The sequence below is a fragment of the Ammodytes marinus genome (genome assembly GCF_949987685.1).
Source record: "Ammodytes marinus genome assembly, chromosome: 10".
Classification (NCBI taxonomy): Eukaryota; Metazoa; Chordata; class Actinopteri; order Uranoscopiformes; family Ammodytidae; genus Ammodytes; species Ammodytes marinus.
In genome coordinates this window covers 11,267,532-11,292,485 of record NC_137214.1, presented here as the reverse complement: position 1 = coordinate 11,292,485, position 24,954 = coordinate 11,267,532, and the positions used below count along the sequence as shown (strand labels likewise).

The 24,954-nt window shown below is 40.7% G+C and overlaps 6 protein-coding genes across 7 annotated transcripts in view; all 6 read right to left on the bottom strand.

The window, feature by feature from the left end:
- The window catches only part of LOC307256488 (protocadherin gamma-C5-like), a gene marked incomplete at its 5' end in the record, with an annotated part of 206,099 nt that overhangs the window by 162,334 nt on the left and 18,811 nt on the right, over window positions 1–24,954 (bottom strand). The window lies entirely within an intron of this gene.
- LOC307256592 (protocadherin gamma-A1-like) lies at window positions 117–2,570 on the bottom strand (the record flags this gene model as incomplete). Its single annotated transcript, XM_080035622.1, has 1 exon — window positions 117–2,570. The coding sequence occupies one exon, from the start codon at window positions 2,568–2,570 to the stop codon at window positions 117–119; it is 2,454 nt and encodes an 817-aa protein (XP_079891748.1).
- On the bottom strand, window positions 3,540–5,987 carry LOC307256590 (protocadherin gamma-A3-like; the record flags this gene model as incomplete). Its single annotated transcript, XM_080035620.1, has 1 exon — window positions 3,540–5,987. The coding sequence occupies one exon, from the start codon at window positions 5,985–5,987 to the stop codon at window positions 3,540–3,542; it is 2,448 nt and encodes an 815-aa protein (XP_079891746.1).
- Window positions 7,012–9,372, bottom strand: LOC307256504 (protocadherin gamma-A10-like; the record flags this gene model as incomplete). Its single annotated transcript, XM_080035479.1, has 1 exon — window positions 7,012–9,372. The coding sequence occupies one exon, from the start codon at window positions 9,370–9,372 to the stop codon at window positions 7,012–7,014; it is 2,361 nt and encodes a 786-aa protein (XP_079891605.1).
- Window positions 10,259–12,634, bottom strand: LOC307256502 (protocadherin gamma-A10-like; the record flags this gene model as incomplete). The annotated part of the gene is made up of 1 exon (XM_080035477.1): window positions 10,259–12,634. One exon carries the CDS (start codon window positions 12,632–12,634, stop codon window positions 10,259–10,261), a length of 2,376 nt encoding a protein of 791 aa, XP_079891603.1.
- LOC307256589 (protocadherin gamma-A1-like) lies at window positions 13,526–20,228 on the bottom strand (the record flags this gene model as incomplete). The annotated part of the gene is made up of 3 exons (XM_080035619.1): window positions 13,526–14,632; window positions 17,895–19,136; window positions 20,094–20,228. 3 exons carry the CDS (start codon window positions 20,226–20,228, stop codon window positions 13,526–13,528), a joined length of 2,484 nt encoding a protein of 827 aa, XP_079891745.1.

Sequence of the window (24,954 nt, the reverse complement as noted above, 5' to 3'; positions counted from 1 at the left end):
TGACGCTCATTGATATGCTGTCCATGGTCCTGAAAAGGCGGTAATTATTGCCGCTTTTCCTATCATTGTGCGGAACACATAAAGAAAACATAGAAGGAGGGACAAAGCCAAAGCATTCATCTCACCTCTAGAGGAGAGTCTGGTTCATCCAGGATGCTCTTTTCACACTGTATCCGCTGCATCGTCCCAGTAGAACTGGGGTCCATTATCAGCACGTTCTGACTACCAGCTCTGCCGAACTTACAGTCACTCTTTCTGGAGTCATTCGTCCTGCACACCTCGTAGTTGTACACGTGTTGGAGAGTCCCTGTCCCTGTCCCCAAAGTGTCTGAGTAACGTGGTGGATAATATGGAATCACAGGGAGACTGGAGTGATACAGGATGCGAGACTGTCTCCATCTGTAGATTTTCACTGATATAATAACCACTAAACACGTGATGAAGAGGAAGGAAACTACAGCCAAAGCCAACACTAAGTAAAACGTCAGGTTGTCGTTGTACTCCTTGTCGTGTGTAAAGTCAGTGAACTCCGACAGCACTTCAGGGAAGCTGTCCGCCACCGCCACGTTAACAATGACTGTAGCTGAACGAGAGGGCTGCCCGTTGTCCTCCACTATAACAGTCAGTCTTTGTTTCACAACATCTTTATCATTGACTTGACGGATAGTTCTTATTTCTCCATTCTGTAAGCCCACTTCAAACAGCGCCCTGTCTGTGGCTTTCTGCAGTTTATAGGAGAGCCAGGCATTCTGTCCAGAGTCCACATCAACAGCCACCACTTTAGTGACCAGATAGCCCACATCTGCTGAACGAGGCACCATTTCAGCCACCAGAGAGCCACCAGTCTGGACTGGGTACAGAACCTGAGGGGGGTTGTCGTTCTGGTCCTGGATCATTACTTTAACAGTCACATTACTACTGAGTGGAGGCGAGCCTCCATCCTGCGCCTTTACGATAACAATCAGCTGTTTGATTTGTTCATAATCAAAGGAGCGCACCGCGTGAATCACTCCGCTTTCTGCATTTATAGAAACATATTCAGAAACTGATGTTCCGCCGATTTTTCCATCTTCCACAATATAAGATATACGAGCGTTTTGGTTTTCATCGGGATCTCTAGCCCTGAGCGTGAGAATAGAAACACCCGGAGAGTTATTCTCTGGAATAAACGCATTGTAAACATCCTGGGAAAACGCTGGCGCATTATCGTTCACGTCGGAGACCTTTAAATTAAATGTTCTTTTTGTCGACAGAGGAGGTATTCCTGCATCTGTTGCAACAACAGTGATGTTATACTCTGAAACACTTTCACGATCTAAAACAGTATCTGTAACCAAAGTATAGTAATTTCTTAAATTAGATTTAATCTTGAAAGGTGCATTTTTTTCTATTGTACATGCTACCTTACCATTATCACCTGAATCGAGATCTTTTACATTTATAATGCCAATAGTTGTGCCAGGAGGAGAGTCCTCTGACACTGGACTAGTGAATGACATGACGCTCATGATTGGGGCGTTGTCATTTACATCAGTTACTTCAATTATCACTTTGCTTGAATCCGTCAAACCTCCTTGATCCTTTGCATCGATTCTGAGTTCGTATTTTTTGTCTTTTTCATAGTCAACAGAACCTGTTATTGAAATGACACCAGTTTTTTCATTTATCATAAACAAATCACTTAGACCACTGTTGAGATCTGAAAAATAATACGTTACAATACTATTTGAACCGAAATCTGCGTCACTTGCATTAACAGTGGTGACGTAAGTGTCTCTGGGAGCGTTTTCCATTACTGCAGCTTTGTACACAGATTGATTAAACACAGGCGCATTATCATTAGCATCAAGAACATTGATGTCTATGTTTACTGTACCAGATCTCTGTGGAGTTCCACCGTCTACAGCTATAAGCTTTAGAATAAGGTTAGGATTTGTCTCCCTGTCTAGTGGCTTCTGTAGCACCATCTCTGCATATTTCTTTCCATCTGCATTAGAGTTTTGTTTCAGAACGAAATTGTCATTTTCGGTCAAAAAATAATCTCTCAGTCCGTTGACACCCACATCTGGGTCTTCTGCACTAGTCAATGAAAAACGGGCGCCAGTATTAGCTATTTCGCTTATTTCAAAATGAATACTATCTCTTTTGAACGTTGGAGAATGATCATTTATGTCCGTTATCTCAACTGTAATTTGATGTAGCTCCATGGGGTTTTCTAAAATCACCTCAAAGCTGAAACTACACGGTGTGACGTCTCCGCAGAGCTGCTCTCGGTCTATTCTCTCATTCACGACTAGAGTCCCTTTGTCTGTCTTCAGCTCGGTGTACTGTATGCTCTCTCCGGTCACGATACGGGCCCGGCCAGAACGGAGCCTTTTCAGATCCAAACCAAGATCCTGTGCTACGTTACCTATCAGGGAGCCTTTCTTCATCTCCTCTGGGATTGAATATCGGATATGTCCGCTGATCACATGGTTGAGATAAAAGAGGGAGAAAAGAAGCATCCAATTCTGTCCGCAGCCGAAGCGCCATTTCATGCACCGAGTGTGGGGTGGTATTCCACAAGCCATAGCAAAAAAATAAGTAAAAATATGCTCTATAACGATCCAAGCATAATACGTTTTCTTCACAAGGCCGGTTGTCTTTTCAATGTACTATATTACCTATCTGAACGGAAGTAAAAATGATTGCGAGTTTTGTGTCCTCGACTGTCATCCAACATAATGCCCACAATCTCCTTCTTCTCTCATATGCGACGGCGGTAAGGGAGGAGACAGTGTGGTGTAGTTTCAGATATTATATTGGATTGACCAACAGCGTCCCTTAGAGTCCAAAACCAGTAACACCAGAATATTGAATAATTTCCACGAATATAAAGTAGTTCATAACGTTTGACTTACACTATATCACGAAACAAGCACATTATTAATAGAGAACAATCTCACCCTGAGTTATATAACACAATGCTGGTCTTGTGCAGCTCTAAAAATATTCACAAGTGTAAGCGCAAACAGCATTGTAACACTGTCTGCCACACATATTCACAAAAGCAAAATACCAGTACAATTCTATGTCTCGGAAACGCAGGCCATAAGAAGCATGGGTCAGGTATGTCTGGTTGATGTTAAATAAGAGCAGTGAATGGACAATTTTCAAGTTGCAATATTAAAATGTAAGTAATTTTAAACCCATCGTTCAACAATCACAAGATAAATGTACACCAATAAACTCTGCAGGTCACTCACACGCTGCAAGAACATTTATAAACTAACAAGTTTTCATTGCGCCTAAACACAACATGCAACTGAGTCAAAACAATGTTCCTGGAACAAAACTTTAACTGAGTGGGGTTAAAGTAGTGGTGATAATTGCTTAAAGTTCATAATATGAAATGAGAACAAGTAGGCCTATCAAATCTGGAGACGCTCTATGAGATGCTGTCCATGGTACTGAAAAGTCGGTCATTTGTGCCGCTTTTCCTATCACTGTGTGGGGAAAATATAGAAAACATAGAAGGGAGAGGGACAAAGCTAAAGCATTCATCTCACCTCTAGAGGAGAGTCTGGTTCATCCAGGATGCTCTTTTCACACTGTATCCGCTGCATCGTCCCTGTAGAGCTGGGGTCCATTATCAGCACGTTCTGACTACCAGCTCTGCCAAATTTACAGTCACTCTTTCTAGAGTCATTCGTCCTGCACACCTCGTAGTTGTACACGTGTTGGAGAGTCCCTGTCCCTGTCCCCAAAGTGTCTGAGTAACGTGGTGGATAATATGGAATCACAGGGAGACTGGAGTGATACAGGATGCGAGACTGTCTCCATCTATATATTTTCACTGATATAATAACCACCAAACAAGTGATGAAGAGGAAGGAAACTACAGCCAGAGCCAACACTACGTAAAAAGTCAGGTTGTCGTTGTACTCCTTGTCGTGTGTAAAGTCAGTGAACTCCGACAGCACTTCAGGGAAGCTGTCCGCCACCGCCACGTTAACAATGACTGTAGCTGAACGAGAGGGCTGCCCGTTGTCCTCCACTATAACAGTCAGTCTTTGTTTCACAACATCTTTATCATTGACTTGGCGGATAGTTCTTATTTCTCCATTCTGTAAGCCCACTTCAAACAGCGCCCTGTCTGTGGCTTTCTGCAGTTTATAGGAGAGCCAGGCATTCTGTCCAGAGTCCACATCAACAGCCACCACTTTAGTGACCAGATAGCCCACATCTGCTGAACGAGGCACCATTTCAGCCACCAGAGAGCCACCAGTCTGGACTGGGTACAGCACCTGAGGGGGGTTGTCGTTCTGGTCCTGGATCATTACTTTAACAGTCACATTACTACTGAGTGGAGGGGAGCCTCCATCCTGCGCTTTGACAACGAAAACCAGCTGTTTGATTTGTTCATAGTCAAATGAGCGCACCGCGTGAATCACTCCGGTTTCTGCATTTATAGAAACATATTCAGACACTGATCCCCCTACATCATTTACATCTAAAATATAAGATATACGGGCGTTTTGTTTTTCATCCGGATCTTGCGCTCTTACTTTGAGAAGAGAAACACCCGGAGAGTTGTTCTCTACGATAAAGGCATTATAAACACCATGTGGAAACACTGGAGCATTATCGTTCACGTCAGAGACCTTTAAATTAAAGGTTGTATTTGTCGACAGAGGAGGTATCCCTGCGTCTGTTGCAACAACGGTGATGTTATACTCTGAAACACTTTCACGATCTAATACAGTATCTGTTACCAACGTATAGTAATTTCTCAAACTCGATTTAATCTTGAAAGGTGCATTTTGTTCGATTTTACAGTTTACTTGTCCGTTATCACCTGAATCAAGATCTTTTACATTTATAATGCCTATAGTTGTACCGGGAGGGGAGTCCTCTGACACTGGACTCGTGAATGACATCACATTAATGACAGGTGGATTATCATTCATGTCAGTAACCTCAACTATGACTTTACTCGAGTCTGTTAAAGCTCCTTGGTCTGTTGCTTCAATGCGTATTTCATATTTCTTTGCTTTTTCATAGTTAACCTGCCCTGAAAGAGAAATCACACCTGTTGTCTTGTTAATGCCGAATAGACTGTCAATACTTCCTTGCATTTTAGAAATAGAATAATAAATCAAACCATTTGATCCGCTATCTGCGTCGGTTGCATTTACAGTGATGATATAGGTGCCCCTTGCGGCATTTTCCATAACATTGGCCTTATATACTGACTGATTGAATACAGGAGAATTGTCGTTAGCATCCAGGACAGTGATATATATATTTACTATACCAGATTTCTGTGGTGTGCCACCGTCCACTGCTATTAGCTTCAGGGACAGGCTTGGATATATCTCTCTATCTAACGGCCTCTCAAGAATCATCTCAGTATATTTCCTTCCGTCAGAATTAAAATGCTTTTTTAGAATAAAATTGTCATTTGGAGACAGATTATAGTCCTGAAGTCCGTTGACTCCTACATCAGGATCATTGGCTGCTGGCAAAACAAAACGTGCTCCCGGTGCAGACGATTCTCCAATCGTTAACTGCATGTCGTGCTGATGGAAAGAAGGCGAATTGTCATTAATGTCCACTACTTCCACTGTAACGTGGTGCAGTTCCATAGGGTTTTCCAAAATCAAATCAAAGCTGAAACTACATGGTGTTACGTCTCCACAAAGCTGCTCTCTGTCTATTCTCTCATTCACGACTAGAGTCCCTTTGTCTGTCTTCAGCTCGGTGTACTGCATGCTCTCTCCGGTCACGATACGGGCCCGGCCAGAACGGAGCCTTTTCAGATCCAAACCAAGATCCTGCGCAACATTACCGATAAGGGATCCCTTCTTCATCTCCTCTGGGATTGAATAACGTATTTGACCACTCGCAACATGAATGAGAAAAACAATCAACAGAATGCTCTGCAGCGTCAGTCTGTAGCACAAACGCCATCTTAGAGTCCGGGAGACATATTTTTCGAGATCCATGTTATCAAATAGAACATGTGAAATGACGCTATCCCAACACTTGTCTTAGAAAAGAAAAGGATGAACAATTACGCAATTCAAATGTAGTTTATATATTTTTTCTCGTAGTGAAAAAGATCAAGTCCAACCGAGTCTATCTGCTCCAACCGAGTCTATCTGCACCCACCTCACAGTCTACTAAAGCATATCCACTCTCCACAGAGCAGCACGGAGAAAGGCACCGCCTAAAACACTGATCGGATTTATTTTAGTTGACCAATAGCGTCCCTTAGAGTCGAGTCAAAGAATATCAACATAAGGAAGGGAAAACATTGTACATTTCAAAGTAACTGAATACTCATATATATATATATATATATATATATATATATATATATATATATATATATATACTAACTTTCTAAAATCGCATCAATTACCTCTTTATTAAAACAAACTCATCACCAAACATCTTGTGGGATTTATGGGAATACATGCTACACGATTTGTGTTATCGATTATCAGTGTAAATGTAGGAATGAGTTTGAACTGAATTTGGTGCAGCAAAGATTGCAGAAGTCGCTCCGTGGTCATGTAATCTAACACTGGGCGGCAAGTCCCGGATTTATCAGAGGCTACAAATGAATAGCGTATATTCACAAGATACGTGTAATACATTATTTTACAAACAGTTCCCAAATGTTCTTATGTGTACACCTCTGACAAAGCAATTGCCATTATGTACATGCAGGTGGGGATATTGTATGCACGGGATTTAAAGGGTTGGCAAACAGGCCGTTCACCAACACGCCAACATCAATTTCATATTTTGAAAATGCAAAATAGATGCTGAATAATACATATGCCATACGGTCTGAAAACCACTGCATCAGAAAGAGTTTCGCCAAAGAAAAATGTTGAATCGTGCAAATGAACTGGGATGCTGTCCATGGTGCTGAACATGTTAAACTGTTCACTATCAATGAAAAATGCACAACATAAAAACGGAAAAATTATCATGGCTAAATGGCCAAGCAATGTAATCCTAACTCACCTCTAGAGGAGAGTCTGGTTCATCAAGAATGCTCTTTTCACACTGTATCCGCTGCATCGTCCCTGTAGAACTGGGGTCCATTATCAGCACGTTCTGACTACCAGCTCTGCCGAATTTACAGTCACTCTTTCTGGAGTCATTCGTCCTGCACACCTCGTAGTTGTACACGTGTTGGAGAGTCCCTGTCCCTGTCCCCAAAGTGTCTGAGTAACGTGGTGGATAATATGGAATCACAGGGAGACTGGAGTGAAACAGGATGCGAGACTGTCTCCATCTGTAGATTTTCACTGATATAATAACCACTAAACACGTGATGAAGAGGAAGGAAACTACAGCCAAAGCCAACACCAAGTAAAAAGTCAGGTTGTCGTTGTACTCCTTGTCCTGTGTAAAGTCAGTGAACTCCGACAGCACTTCAGGGAAGCTGTCCGCCACCGCCACGTTAACAATGACTGTAGCTGAACGAGAGGGCTGCCCGTTGTCCTCCACTATAACAGTCAGTCTTTGTTTCACAACATCTTTATCAGTGACTTGGCGGATAGTTCTTATTTCTCCATTCTGTAAGCCCACTTCAAACAGCGCCCTGTCTGTGGCTTTCTGCAGTTTATAGGAGAGCCAGGCATTCTGTCCAGAGTCCACATCAACAGCCACCACTTTAGTGACCAGATAGCCCACATCTGCTGAACGAGGCACCATTTCAGCCACCAGAGAGCCACCAGTCTGGACTGGGTACAGAACCTGAGGGGGGTTGTCGTTCTGGTCCTGGATCATTACTTTAACAGTCACATTACTACTGAGTGGAGGGGAGCCTCCATCCTGCGCTTTAACTACGAATTGAAGCTGTTTAATTTGCTCATAATCGAAGGAACGAACCGCGCTAACTACTCCAGTTTCAGAGTTCAAAGATACGTATGTAGAAACTGGACTACCAGTGATTTGCGTGTCCTCCAAAATATACGAGATTCTCGCGTTCTGGTTCCAATCAGAGTCTCGAGCGCTGACAGCAAATATGGAAACACCCGGGGAATTATTCTCTGTGACGTAAGCAGAATAGCTCTTCTTATCAAATATTGGTGCGTTGTCGTTTACGTCTGAAATTTTAAGATGCAATGTTTTTGAGCTGGAAAGAGGGGGAGAGCCAAAATCAGTGGCTGTTATTGTAATATTGTATTCGGAGACCGATTCTCTATCAAAGTATTGATCTGAGATCAAATTGTAATAGTTTGTTAAAGATGATTCGATCCTGAAGGGGAGTTTGCCATCTACAGTACATTTTATTTGTCCATTTTTCTCAGAATCTGCATCTTTTATGTTCAAAATTGCAATAGTTGTGCCAGGGCGTGCATCCTCAGATATGGGGCTAGAAAACGACATAATATTCATAACAGGGGAATTGTCGTTGACATCGAAAACATCAAATATAACATTGCTGGTTCCAATTAAGCCCCCCTGATCCTTTGCCTCTACTCTCACCTCATATTTTCTGTCTCGTTCATAATCTATCTGACCAGACACAGAGATTGTGCCGGTGTGTTCGTTTATACTGAATCTATCTGCTGCACTTCCTTTCGTTTTAGACAAACTGTAAGTAATGACTCCGTTTGCTCCACTGTCTGCGTCTGTGGCATTTACGGTAATGACGCTTGTGCCTTTCATCGTGTTTTCCATTACAGATGCTTTATACATTGATTGGTTAAACACTGGCACATTGTCATTGGCATCTAAAACAGTGACTTCTATATTTATAGTACCAGACCTCTGTGGCGTTCCTCCATCAATTGCGATTAGTTTTAAAGACAAATTGTGACGTTGCTCTCTGTCTAAAGGCTTCTGGAGCACCATTTGCACATATTTACTTCCGTCTGGATTTGCATGTTGCTTTAATATGAAATTGTCGTTTGGTGACATGACATAATCCTGCAACGCGTTTTGTCCAACATCTAGATCCTCTGCACTCTGCAGTGGAAACTGCACTCCAACTGCGGCTGATTCACTTATTTCAAAACCGATAGGCTTATCTATATTTGGGAAGACGGGAGCATGATCGTTTATATCCAAAACCTCAACAGTTATTCTGTGTAATTCCATGGGGTTTTCTAAAATCACCTCAAAGCTAAAGCTACACGGTGTCACGTCTCCACAAAGCTGCTCTCGGTCTATTCTCTCATTCACGACTAGAGTCCCTTTGTCTGTCTTCAGCTCGGTGTAGTGGATGTTTTCTCCGGTCACGATACGGGCCCGCCCAGAACGGAGCCTTTTCAGATCCAAACCAAGGTCTTGCGCTACGTTACCAATAACAGAGCCTTTCTTCATCTCCTCTGGTATAGAATAACGGATCTGTCCACCTACCATGTTAACCACATGAGCCAGCAACATAAGCAGTCCTATCTGCCGTCGAAATCCATAAAACAATCGCCATCTTACGGATGGGTAGGTAGGAGATCTTCGAGTTATCATCGTGGCAAAAAAGATTGGCAGAAATAGAAATATATCCAAGAGTTAAGACGAATACCCTGCTTGTGATATCCGTGTCCTGGTCACAAATAAAGACGTCTTAAACGATTACATGCAAGTTAGTGAGACCGTGTTCTCTCGTTCGTGCCTTAAACCTCTGCAAAACACAGAGCCTTCGTCATTATATAGTCCGTCAGGCGTCAGGGGATGGACTGAATGACTACATCACACAGAAAATGTTATACTGACCAACAGCGTCCCTTAGAGTCTAAAATTCGAACAAACAACAAGGCCCCTAAAAAACTATGACTATTGAGCAGAAAACATGTCCACGTCTCAACCTCATATATGAGCATGTTGCATAAAAAAAATGTTCTGCATGCGTAAAAGGAAAACATCTGCTTATAAGAAAATAAAATAAATGAAAATGTAAAATAATATATACGTTTCTGGAATTTAACATGTGGATATTCAAATCGTAAAACCACAACGACCCCCTAAAATGATTACAAGGGGAGTTTTGAAGGGGAGTTTATGTAATCTCCTTTAGGCTAATATACGTTGATTTCCATATAGAGCGTATAAAGAAAGTTTAACGGAAATATAGTGCAAATACAGAAATAAGTAAGCAAATATGAAGACTTTAACAGGCTGCATAAGGCCTATATGGGGTGATTTTAACGGATACGCTGTCCGTGGTGCTGAAAATTGATATATTTATTTTTACTGATTTGTATCAATGCAACTACATAAAGACTGACCAACAATGAAAATATAAACGTAGCTAAATTATTGGGCTCACCTCTACAGGTGAGTCTGGTTCATCCAGGATGCTCCTTTCACACTGAATCCGCTGCATCGTCCCTGTAGAACTGGGGTCCATTATCAGCACGTTCTGACTACCAGCTCTGCCGAACTTACAGTCACTCTTTCTGGAGTCATTTGTCCTGCACACCTCGTAGTTGTACACGTGTTGGAGAGTCCCTGTCCCTGTCCCTGTCCCCAAAGTGTCTGAGTAACGTGGTGGATAATATGGAATCACAGGGAGACTGGAGTGATACAGGATGCGAGACTGTCTCCATCTGTAGATTTTAACTGATATAATAACCACTAAACACGTGATGAAGAGGAAGGAAACTACAGCCAAAGCCAACACTAAGTAAAAAGTCAGGTTGTCGTTGTACTCCTTGTCGTGTGTAAAGTCAGTGAACTCCGACAGCACTTCAGGGAAGCTGTCCGCCACCGCCACGTTAACAATGACTGTAGCTGAACGAGAGGGCTGCCCGTTGTCCTCCACTATAACAGTCAGTCTTTGTTTCACAACATCTTTATCATTGACTTGGCGGATAGTTCTTATTTCTCCATTCTGTAAGCCCACTTCAAACAGCGCCCTGTCTGTGGCTTTCTGCAGTTTATAGGAGAGCCAGGCATTCTGTCCAGAGTCCACATCAACAGCCACCACTTTAGTGACCAGATAGCCCACATCTGCTGAACGAGGCACCATTTCAGCCACCAGAGAGCCACCAGTCTGGACTGGGTACAGAACCTGAGGGGGGTTGTCGTTCTGGTCCTGGATCATTACTTTAACAGTCACATTACTACTGAGTGGAGGGGAGCCTCCATCCTGCGCTTTGACTACGAGCTGAAGCTGTTTAATTTGCTCATAATCGAAGGAACGAATCGCGCTAAGAACTCCAGTTTCAGAGTTTAAAGACACATACGTAGAAACTGGACTACCAGTGATTTGTGTGTCCTCTAAAATATATGAAATTCTCGCGTTTTGATTCCAGTCAGAGTCTTTCGCGCTGACAGCAAATATGGAAACACCGGGTGAATTATTCTCTGTGATGTAAGCAGAATAGCTGTTTTTATCAAATAGTGGTGCGTTATCGTTTACATCTGAAATTTTAAGATGTAATGTTGTTGAGCTGGAAAGAGGGGTAGAGCCGAAATCAGTGGCTGTTATTGTAATGTTGTATTCCGAGACGGATTCTCTGTCAAACGGTTGATCAGAGATCAAATTGTAATAGTTTGTTAAAGATGATTCAATCTTAAAGGGAAGTTTGCCATCAACAGAACATTTTATTTGCCCATTTTTGTCAGAATCTGCATCTTTTATGTTCAAAATTGCAATCGTTGTACCAGGAAGTGCAGCCTCAGATACGGGGCTAGAAAATGACATTATATTTATAACTGGTGAATTGTCGTTGACATCAAAAACATCAAAAATAACTTTACTTGTCCCTGTTAGGCCTCCCTGATCCTTTGCCTCGACTCTCACTTCGTATTTTCTGTCTTTTTCATAATCTAATTGACCAGACACAGAAAGTGTGCCGGTGTTTTCATCAATATTGAATATATCTGCTGCACTTCCTTTCGTTTTAGACAAACTGTAAGTAATGAGCCCATTTGAACCACTGTCTGCGTCCGTGGCATTTACGGTAATAATCTTTGTGCCCTTCGCCGTGTTTTCAATCACAGCTGCTTTATACACGGATTGATTAAATACTGGTGCATTATCGTTTGCATCTAACACAGTGACATCTATATTTACTGTACCAGACCTCTGTGGTGTTCCTCCGTCGACTGCGATTAATTTCAAAGAGAAATGCGGATATCGTTCTCTGTCTAAAGGCTTCTGGAGCACCATTTCCACATATTTACTTCCGTCTGGATTTGAATGTTGCTTCAATATAAAATTCTCGTTCGGCGATAAAACATAATCTTGCAACGCGTTTTGCCCAACATCTAGATCATCTGCACTCTGCAGTGGAAATTGCACACCAACTACTGCTGATTCACTTATTTCAAGGCGGATAGACTCATCTTTATTCGGGAAGACAGGAGCATGATCGTTTATATCCAAAACCTCAACAGTTATTCTATGTAATTCCATGGGGTTTTCTAAAATCACCTCAAAGCTAAAGCTACACGGTGTCACGTCTCCACAAAGCTGCTCTCGGTCTATTCTCTCATTCACGACTAGAGTCCCTTTGTCTGTCTTCAGCTCGGTGTAGTGGATGTTTTCTCCGGTCACGATACGGGCCCGCCCAGAACGGAGCCTTTTCAGATCCAAACCAAGGTCTTGCGCTACGTTACCAATAACAGAGCCTTTCTTCATCTCCTCTGGTATAGAATAACGGATCTGTCCACCTACCATGTTAACCACATGAGCCAGCAACATAAGCAGTCCTATCTGCCGTCGAAATCCATAAAACAATCGCCATCTTACGGATGGGTAGGTAGGAGATCTTCGAGTTATCATCGTGGCAAAAAAGATTGGCAGAAATAGAAATATATCCAAGAGTTAAGACGAAGAACTTGTTTGTGGTATCCGCTACCTGGTCACATACAGGCTAAATATACGTCCTAATTGTTGACATGCAAGTTGGTGAGACCGTGTTCTCTCTTAAACCTCCGCAAAACACAGAGCCTTCCTCATTATGTAGTCCGTCAGGGGATGGACTGAATGACTGCATCACACAGACAATTTTATACTGACCAACAGCGTCCCTTAGAGCCTAAAATGAGAACATCAAACATTGCCCCTAAAACATTATCACTATTCAGAAGAAAGCCTGTCCCCGTCTCAACCTCATATAATCGCATATTGCATACATACAATGTTCTGCATGCGTAAAAGGAAAAAAAAATGCTTATAATAAAATACAATCATTAAAAATTAAAAAGAATAGATACGTTTCTGGAATTTAACATGTGAATATTTAAATTGTAAAACCACAACGACCCCCTAAAATGATTTCAATATGCACAGCTTCCTTTAAGATTGAAGGGGAGTTTATGCAATCTCCTTTAGGCTAATACACGTTGATTTCCATATAGAGCGTAGAAAGAAAGTTTAACGGAAATACAGTGCAAATACAGAAATAAGTATGCAAATATGAAGACTTAAACAGGCTGCATAAGGCCTATATGGGGTGATTTTAACGGATACGCTGTCCGTGGTGCTGAAAATGGATACATTTATTTTTACTGTTTTGTATCAATGCAACTACATAAAGAATGACCAACAATGAAAATATAAACGTAGCTAAATTATTGGGCTCACCTCTACAGGAGAGTCTGGTTCATCCAGGATGCTCTTTTCACACTGAATCCGCTGCATCGTCCCTGTAGAACTGGGGTCCATTATCAACACGTTCTGACTACCAGCTCTGCCGAACTTACAGTCACTCTTTCTGGAGTCATTCGTCCTGCACACCTCGTAGTTGTACACGTGTTGGAGAGTCCCTGTCCCTGTCCCCAAAGTGTCTGAGTAACGTGGTGGATAATATGGAATCACAGGGAGACTGGAGTGATACAGGATGCGAGACTGTCTCCATCTGTAGATTTTCACTGATATAATAACCACTAAACACGTGATGAAGAGGAAGGAAACTACAGCCAAAGCCAACACTAAGTAAAAAGTCAGGTTGTCGTTGTACTCCTTGTCGTGTGTAAAGTCAGTGAACTCCGACAACACTTCAGGGAAGCTGTCCGCCACCGCCACGTTAACAATGACTGTAGCTGAACGAGAGGGCTGCCCGTTGTCCTCCACTATAACAGTCAGTCTTTGTTTCACAACATCTTTATCATTGACTTGGCGGATAGTTCTTATTTCTCCATTCTGTAAGCCCACTTCAAACAGCGCCCTGTCTGTGGCTTTCTGCAGTTTATAGGAGAGCCAGGCATTCTGTCCAGAGTCCACATCAACAGCCACCACTTTAGTGACCAGATAGCCCACATCTGCTGAACGAGGCACCATTTCAGCCACCAGAGAGCCACCAGTCTGGACTGGGTACAGAACCTGAGGGGGGTTGTCGTTCTGGTCCTGGATCATTACTTTAACAGTCACATTACTACTGAGTGGAGGGGAGCCTCCATCCTGCGCTTTGACTACGAGCTGAAGCTGTTTAATTTGCTCATAATCGAAGGAACGAACTGCGCTAAGAACTCCAGTTTCCGAGTTCAAAGACACATAAGTAGAAACTGGACTACCAGTGATTTGTGTGTCCTCTAAAATATACGAGATTCTCGCGTGTTGGTTCCAATCAGAGTCTCGCGCGCTGACAGCAAATATGGAAACACCGGGGGAATTATTCTCTGTGACGTAAGCAGAATAGCTGGTTTTGTCAAATAATGGTGCGTTGTCGTTTACGTCAGAAATTTTAAGATGCAATTTTGTTGAGCTAGAAAGAGGGGGAGAGCCAAAATCAGTGGCTGTTATTGTAATATTGTATTCGGAGACCGATTCTCTATCAAAGTATTGATCTGAGATCAAATTGTAATAGTTTGTTAAAGATGATTCAATCCTAAAGGGAAGTTTGCCATCTACAGAGCATTTTATTTGTCCATTCTTTTCTGAATCCGCGTCTTTTATGTTCAGAATTGCAATCGTTGTGCCAGGGCGTGCATCCTCAGATACGGGGCTAGAAAATGACATAATATTTATAACTGGTGCATTGTCGTTGATATCAATAACATCAAATATAACTTTGCTTGTCCCGGTTTGGCCTCCCCGATCCTTAGCCTCTACTCTCAACTCGTATTTTCTGTCTCGTTCATAATCTATCTGACCAGACACATATATTGTGCCGCTGTTTTCATTAATACTGAATATTTCTGCTGCACTTCCTTTCGTTTTAGACAAACTGTAAGTAATGACTCCATTTATACCACTGTCTGCGTCAGTGGCATTTACTTTAATAATGCTTGTGCCTTTCATCGTATTTTCCATTACAGATGCTTTATACACTGATTGGTTAAAAACCGGAACATTGTCATTAGCATCTAACACAGTGACATCTATCATTACTGCACTAGACCTCTGCGGTGTACCTCCGTCAACTGCAATCAGTTTTAATGACAAATTGGGAAATTGTTCCCGGTCTAGGGGCTTCTGGAGCACCATTTCCACATATTTACTTCCGTCTGGATTTGCATGTTGTTTTAATATAAAATTGTCGTTCGGTGATAAGACATAATCTTGCAACGCGTTTTGCCCCACATCTAGATCCTCTGCACTCTGCAGTGGAAACTGCACTCCAACTGCGACTGATTCACTTATTTCAAGGCGGATAGGCTTATCTATATTTGGGAAGACGGGAGCATGATCGTTTATATCCAAAACCTCAACAGTTATTCTGTGTAATTCCATGGGGTTTTCTAAAATCACCTCAAAGCTAAAGCTACACGGTGTCACGTCTCCACAAAGCTGCTCTCGGTCTATTCTCTCATTCACGACTAGAGTCCCTTTGTCTGTCTTCAGCTCGGTGTAGTGGATGTTTTCTCCGGTCACGATACGGGCCCGCCCAGAACGGAGCCTTTTCAGATCCAAACCAAGGTCTTGCGCTACGTTACCAATAACAGAGCCTTTCTTCATCTCCTCTGGTATAGAATAACGGATCTGTCCACCTACCATGTTAACCACATGAGCCAGCAACATAAGCAGTCCTATCTGCCGTCGAAATCCATAAAACAATCGCCATCTTACGGATGGGTAGGTAGGAGATCTTCGAGTTATCATCGTGGCAAAAAAGATTGGCAGAAATAGAAATATATCCAAGAGTTAAGACGAAGAACTTGTTTGTGATATCCGCTACCTGGTCACATACAGGCTAAATATACGTCCTAATTGTTGACATGCAAGTTGGTGAGACCGTGTTCTCTCTTAAACCTCCGCAAAACACAGAGCCTTCCTCATTATGTAGTCCGTCAGGGGATGGACTGAATGACTGCATCACACAGACAATTTTATACTGACCAACAGCGTCCCTTAGAGCCTAAAATGAGAACATCAAACATTGTCCCTAAAACATTATCACTATTCAGAAGAAAGCCTGTCCCCGTCTCAACCTCATATAATCGCATATTGCATACAAAAATGTTCTGCATGCGTAAAAGGGAAAAAAAATGCTTTTAATAAAATACAATAATTAAAAATGAAAAATAATAGATACGTTTCTGGAATTTAGCATGTGAATATTTAAATTATAAAACCACAACGACCCCCTAAAATGATTTCAATATGCACAGCTTCCTTTAAGATTGAAGGGGAGATTATGCAATCTCCTTTAGGCTAATATACGTTTATTTCCATATAGAGCGTAGAAGGAAAGCTTAAAGGAAATATAGAGTGCAAATACAGAAATAAGTATGCAAATATGAAGACTTTAACAGGCAGCATATGGCCAAAATGTGGTGATTTTAACGGATACGCTGTCCATGGTGCTGAAAATGGATCAATTTATTTGTACTGATTTGTATCAATGCAACTACATAAAGAATGACCAACAATGAAAATATAAACGTAGCTAAATTATTGGGCTCACCTCTACAGGAGAGTCTGGTTCATCCAGGATGCTCTTTTCACACTGAATCCGCTGCATCGTCCCTGTAGAACTGGGGTCCATTATCAGCACGTTCTGACTACCAGCTCTGCCGAACTTACAGTCACTCTTTCTGGAGTCATTCGTCCTGCACACCTCGTAGTTGTACACGTGTTGGAGAGTCCCTGTCCCTGTCCCCAAAGTGTCTGAGTAACGTGGTGGATAATATGGAATCACAGGGAGACTGGAGTGATACAGGATGCGAGACTGTCTCCATCTGTAGATTTTCACTGATATAATAACCACTAAACACGTGATGAAGAGGAAGGAAACTACAGCCAAAGCCAACACCAAGTAAAAAGTCAGGTTGTCGTTGTACTCCTTGTCGTGTGTAAAGTCAGTGAACTCCGACAGCACTTCAGGGAAGCTGTCCGCCACCGCCACGTTAACAATGACTGTAGCTGAACGAGAGGGCTGCCCGTTGTCCTCCACTATAACAGTCAGTCTTTGTTTCACAACATCTTTATCATTGACCTGACGGATAGTTCTTATTTCTCCATTCTGTAAGCCCACTTCAAACAGTGCCCTGTCTGTGGCTTTCTGCAGTTTATAGGAGAGCCAGGCATTCTGTCCAGAGTCCACATCAACAGCCACCACTTTAGTGACCAGATAGCCCACATCTGCTGAACGAGGCACCATTTCAGCCACCAGAGAGCCACCAGTCTGGACTGGGTACAGAACCTGAGGGGGGTTGTCGTTCTTGTCCTGGATCACTAACTTCACAGTCACATTACTACTGAGTGGAGGGGAGCCTCCATCCTGCGCTTTGACAACAAAAAACAGCTGTTTGATTTGTTCATAATCAAATGAGCGCACCGCGTGAATCACTCCGCTTTCTGAATTTACTGAAACATAATCAGAAACTGGAGATCCGCCGATCTCGTGTTCTTCTAAAATATAGGAAACACGGGAGTTTTGGTTTTCATCTAGGTCTTTAGCATTAATTCTTAGTACAGACACGCCTGGAGAGTTATTCTCTGCCATGAATGCAGTGTAAAGGCCTCGTGGAAACACTGGAGCATTATCATTTACATCCGAGACCTTTAGATAAAATGTTCTTTTAGTTGAGAGTGGAGGCGATCCTGCGTCTGAGGCAATAACAGTGATGTTACATTCCGATAGAATTTCCCGATCTAATACAGCATCAGTAATCAACGCATAATAATTTCTCACATTGGATTTAATTTTAAAAGGAACATTGCCTTCGATTGTGCACCTTACTTGTCCGTTCTCACCCGAATCAAGATCTTTAACATTAATTATGCCAACGGTTGTACCAGCGGGGGAGTCCTCTGACACGAGACTCGTGAATGACATAACATTGATGACCGGAACATTATCATTTACGTCGATAACCTCAATTTCAACTTTACTGGAATCTGTCAGTCCGCCTTGATCTTTTGCCTCAACCCTGAACTCAATTTTTTTGTCTTTTTCAAAGTCTATTTCCTTTTCCACATATATTCTTCCAGTAGCTGCATCGATACCGAATAAATCAGCGGTTCCAGCTTTTGATTTTGAAAAGGAATATGTTACCCTTCCATGTGAACCGCTATCTATGTCGCTAGCATTCACCGTAACAATGTAAGTGCCTTTCGGTGCATTTTCAATCACATTTGCCTTATAAAGAGTCTGATTAAACACAGGAGCGTTATCATTGGCATCTAGAATGTTAATCTCTATATTTACTGTACCCGATCTCTGTGGATTTCCGCCGTCCACAGCCAGCAGTTTTAGAGACAGGCGTGGCTGTTCTTCTCTGTCTAAGGGTTTCTGAAGGACCATTTCGGCGTATTTACTGCCGTCTGGATTAACATGTTGTTTTAACACAAAGTTGTCGTTCGGAGTTAAAATGTAGTTCTGTAGACCGTTATCCCCAACATCAGCATCGTCCGCACTCTCTAAAACAAAACGGGAACCAAGGGCAGCCGATTCGCTTATTTCAAATTGTAAGCGACTGTTTTGGAAAGTGGGAACGTTGTCATTTACGTCCAAAACCTCTATGGTCACAGGGTGCAGCTCCATTGGTTTTTCCAATAAAATCTCAAAGGTAAAGCTACACGGTGTGACGTCTCCACAAAGCTGCTCTCGGTCTATTCTCTCATTCACGACCAAAGTCCCTTTGTCTGTCTTCAGCTCGGCGTACTGTATGCTCTCTCCCGTTACGATACGGGCCCGGCCAGAACGGAGCCTTTTCAGATCCAAACCAAGGTCTTGTCCGACGTTACCAACCAAAGACCCCTTTTTCATCTCCTCCGGAATGGAATACCGGATCTGTGCACCCGCATGATTAAGAAAGATAAACTGAAAAACAAACAAGTACATTGCCCCTTGCAATCGCCATTGTACGCCTCTGTCACGATGGTTTTCTTTAGAAGCCATGAGGAAACAGGGGCTCCAAGCAAAACGTGCAAAGGAATGTAGATATCAACTGACGAGGAAAACGCATACAATCCAGGGTTAATTTTGATTAGCGACAACAGTGGAAATCTGCTGTGTATCCGATGAGCCCCAGCTCGTATGTAACACGGATCATCTCCTTTTGTAAAACGCAGGAACAGGGGAGAGAACAGCACTGCCTCACAATGCAGGGTTGAATTGATTTACCAGGCAACAGCGTCACTCAGAGGCACACATATGAAAGTTGCAGACATCCCATACATGGATAGGATGTAATGGTATACAAATATGTCCATGATTGTTCATTCTAATCTCAGGTATATCTTCTTTGTTTTCAAGAAATAAGGAAATAAATTAATCAATATAGAAAAAAAAAGGCTATTTCATTGGCCAAGAAACATAATGCCTAATATCTAGAATCAAATATTTCGTTTATGTTATTATTATTATTATTATTATTATTATTATTATTATTATTATTATTATTATTATTATTATTATTATTATTATTATTATTATTATTATTATTATTAGTTTTTATTATTAGTTTTTATTCATTAATATTACTAATGTGAAAGTTGTTAACGTTAAGGAAACTCAACGACATCAAAAAGCAGTATCTAAGAAGAAAGCAGCACTTCAGCACCATGGACAGCGAAATAGCTGCAAAACACACGGTCGGTCTGTAAACACCCTCCTGAGCAACATGGTTTCATATGGCAGCATTCCAGCATGTATACAGACAATATGGACGCTGACCTTCTATCAACATGCTATAATGCTTAAAGATGTCTGACCTGATTTGATGTAATTGTCCCACAGGGAACTTACCAGAGTAGATATGCGCGATACATCAGATGAGTGCTCTCCATTCTGCAACGTTTCAGTTCCCGCTTCATCCACACTAACCAAACTTTGACTCATTGGCTGTGTATACTTGATGTCACTCTTTCTGGAGTCAGTCATCCTGCACAGCGGTTCATCTATAACAAGTCGAGCCCAACCAGAAACCAACCTTTTAACATCCAAGCCCAGGTCTTTTGCAATGTCCCCGAGAAACAGCCCTTTCCTCATCTCCTCTGGAATAGAATAACGAATTTGTCCGCTGACCGCAGCAACAACGTAGACAAGAAACATGGATACTCTCCAATCCAACGAGCTACCTTTGCACCTCCGAACATCCATTTCTTCCCATGAAAAATCACATCCAAAATTAAAGTTATCCGTTTAGGGAGCGATGTCTCTTATCCCGTTAACAATGCAACCATATATGTTGTAGTCTTAAGTCAAATCCATACAATGCCATCACCCACAGTATGGAACCTAAGTGATATGCACACAACCATCGCCTTTTTCCTTCAGGGACAGGCGGTGACTTGTGATAAGACTGGTGTTAGACTAAAAGTCTGCTTAGGCAACAGCACCACCAACAGTATAAAGACATCATTATCAGTATGGACAAATGTTCACAAACTGTCTGGACTGAATAATCCAATATACAGTGTATATGCACATTTAAGATGAGAGCTCCTCGTTTCTAACCTTGCATGCTGCAGATCTACAACTCTAGTAAAAAGCAAAAGTATGTCCAATATGCCAGTGTTTTGGATGCATATATACATCAAATAAATAAAGTTATCTCAGTAGCCTGTCTGATTATGCTCTGCCAGAGAGAGAGAGGACAGTTTTGTTTTGTTATTGTTGGTATTTGTTTTGAGATATGATACAATTTTGTATTGAAATATTGTTAATTGTTGGTTGTTTCTTTGCCATTATCTTTTTATTTAATTTGTTGTACTACTGAATAAATAGTATTTTTATTTATTATTACCATTATTGAAAATAACATTATAAAAATATCACATAACATTCATGCCATTAATGGAATTGAATAGAGCTGAGAGAGAGAGAGAGATAGAGAGAGAGAGAGAGAAACGGATGAATAGAGAGACAGAAAGTCTCTTCTCTCCTGATCCAATCTGACTACTGATAAATCTAGTGACCTACATTTGAGCAGCGGAATTAACATGTAGTATGAAACTACTGCAACATTCATCACAAGCATGAACAAATGCTGACAAATTTCTCAGCATATTTCTCATCCAATAGTTTTACTGGGTCGTGATAGTGCACATACTATTAGCATTTACTGCCGCAGAGCATAACATTTTGCACATCATGATTGTGCATTATTAAGGCAATGCAGCAGCCATGATTATTATTCATGTAGCCTAGGGTGGAAAAAGATAGCATACACAAATGAAGCAATGCAGCTGCCTGTGTTACAAGACTTCCAGCTATACTTCAATACAGTCAATCATGAGTGGGATGTTCAAAGAAGCATTTGGGGGAAATATGTGTGTTGCAAACATTCATAATGTTAGTGAGTTTGTTTCAAGACAAGTTTGTGTAACGAAAAAGAGACAAGAGAAAAAGTTAAGATATAAATGGGATAGAAATGCATTCTGGGTCAGCTGTGTTGTACATATTGATTATGGGAGTGGAGTGTTGTTTTGATACTAACATAACAGAGTAATACAAAGTAGTGTGAGATTTAAAGAGTGAGGATAATGAAAAATGTCTTACCTGTTTTTCAAAATGTTTCATTCAAGGAGTGCACCGGAAAAAGAAAGGAGAACAAATAAAAGAGTTAGAATGAATCCTGAAGAACAAAAACAATCACATCTTGTCACATTCCTTTTTTACATTCATTACATACATGTCCATCGTGAGATAATGAATAATATAATGGTTTATCATGTGTCACATCAGACACTGTGTGGTAGTGTGTAAGTGCACCAAAAAGGTCACCACAAACAAAATGCTATAGTACTTTCAGGCACTGCTATATAATAGAGGTGTATTCAAACTATGTCGTAGATCTCACAGATAATCCCTATAGATAGAAGCAGTATATTTCTTGTGTTATTAAGAAGGAATACTTTGCTATTTTGAGCAAATACAAATAATATTAGTTAAACCAGATTAGCTCTGTTGTGCTTGATTATGTGTTTAGTTTAGAGTATTGTTAGCTAACTAAATTAGGTTTTCACAAGGTCACTGTGACTGTCAGTTAAAGAAAGTACCTTAGGACCTTGTCGCCATAGAAAGGCAGGCCTGACCTCTAAATGAAGCTGGGATTGATTGACTTTGTAGGTAACGTTTTGTCTATTTAATGATATTTCTGAATACTTAACTTACATGCCGCTTCCTTTATTCTTTAACTAGATTGACTTAATACTGAGATATTATTATCCTTAAGTGTGTCATAAATTGAATGTCAAATCCTGCAAAAAAATGTTAGTTTAAATTCATACGAATAAGTAGAATGTTGTGCAAGAATCATCTGACAAGATACAGAAAATACCAACAAAGAAGCCGAGATTAAAGATGCTAGACAATTCCCACTCGTCAGAAACCTTTCATCGCCTATACTCTGCCCAAGATGATTTTTTATTAAACAAAACTACAGAGTATTCAAAAGAAACACTGTGAACATTTTTAAATACCTGTGTTGCTGTAAATCAAAATCAGCTATGCTGTTAAAATGACACTTCTTTAGCATTTGCATTTATTGTAAACCAACCTGCTCCAAAAAGTGTTCCTGTGACCCACATAAGCTTAAAAATAAAAAAAAATTGTGCACAGCTTGTTTTTCTCTTCTCTCATTCCATGGCTCAAATTAGGAGCACACATGAGCCTGCAGCTATAACAGGAACACACATGAATTCATGTGGGAGTTATTTTGATGACAAAACCTCTCTGCTTCCCTACCATGACACAGTCAGTTGCATGCAGTAATGAACACACACACACACACACACACACACACACACACACACACACACACACACACACACATTGCCACTGAAATGTTGTATAAGATTGCAGCGCCAAACTGAAGTAGTTCTCTACATTCACATACAAAACATCTGTTTGCTTTCTGTTGTTCGTGACTTTGCTTTTCGATGTACTGCACATGCCCAAACAATTAGTGCCTGGAAATCGCTTAAGTGTTGCTTTTCACCAAAGTCAGATAGGCTTTGAAATGAGATTTATGAGAAGGATTTATCAAGGGAATTTGAAAATGGAGTCAAATTATGGTCGCTCAACTGAACTTTCAAAATGTCTGTATGAACTGTACAACAACAACCGTACTGTCTGACATATTAATGTTACTCGATACTAGATAGACCTTTGAAGAGTCAAACCGAGAGTTCATCCAAAAATCCTAATTTGGTTTCATAGTAATACAGAAAAATACAAATATTACTATTTTTTCATTTTGTTTTGTTTGATTATTAGCAGCAATGGTTGCACAAAGAGCTCTGACTGATATTTTATGCAAGAGCATTCAAGAATGATTATCATTTCATTCCCAGTTACATTATATTAAGCTGACACTTTTATTCCAAGAGACTTACAATAAGGGAATTCAACCATGGGTACAACCCCCATGTTGCACGAATCCTGCAAATACATCACCATCAAATAATCAGAACTGCTTCCTGTGCTACATTTAGAAACAGAAGAGAGAGATAAAGATATATTATTTAATTAAGTAATTACATTAAATATTAAGCACTATTTTAGTAATCTGCAGGATAACATTACTTATTTAGTGATGTATACATATTCAAATCCAACATCTCAACAATTAAATGGATGCATTTATCTGTTAAATTATGGGAAAATATTAGCAACAATCTGAAGTTATCAACAGGGACGGTTTTGCGTGAGTTTTATATGAGTTGAAAATAAATTATGTAACTGCATTGCACATACAGCATCTATTTGAGGCCAAAGCAGAGAAGTAAGAGGAGGAGGTTCATTCGAGTTGTGTTTAAGACTATGTTGGACATGTACACCACAACAATGTATGCAAATCTTTGTGAGGGTGCTTTTTTGCTTATTAAAATACAGTTGCCTCGGGTTTTTGTATAATGACATTGTTTTTTACAAGTTCCAAGCCAAAGGAGAAGTACAACACAATCTTCTCTTCCAGTTTATTTTTCATTAGTATACAGGCATAGTCTGTTTACATACTGTTAAAATGACACTGTGTGCCATGTGCAAAGGTATCATTGGGTCTCTGTTACACACCATAGCATGTGTTACTTTGTGAAATCACATAGCATTATCAAAACTTGGCTGCAGTCTATTCCAAGTCAAAATGGACATGAAATCAGGAAGGCTTGTACAGATAAACATACCATAAAAAAGGCAAAAACAAACATACGCGGACAAGGCAAATTGTTATTTTCTAGGAATACATATCCTTAAATGCATGACACGAAAAAGTTCTGAATACAGTGCAAAATAGAGCAGTCTGAAAGGTCTAACATGCATTTTAAATGGATAAAATGAGACACATCAATTATATTTAAAAGGCTATATTCAACTTCCCAACTAAAAAATCGTAAAGAAAATTGTAAGAGAAATCAATATAACTCAATCTTCTACTTATACAACACTATGGCCTCTCATGGGAGAGAAAGAGGAAGAGAGAGACACAGAGAGAGAGAAAGATAGAGAGATACTTAACTACTGGCAGAGTAAATACGAATAAAGAGTCAGGAAAACAGAATAAACTTCAATAAAGTTACAATAAACAACTGACTGATGCAAACAAAACAGATGTGGACAGAATAATTACTTTATTTATGTTAAGTACTTAGTAAATAGAGTAGAC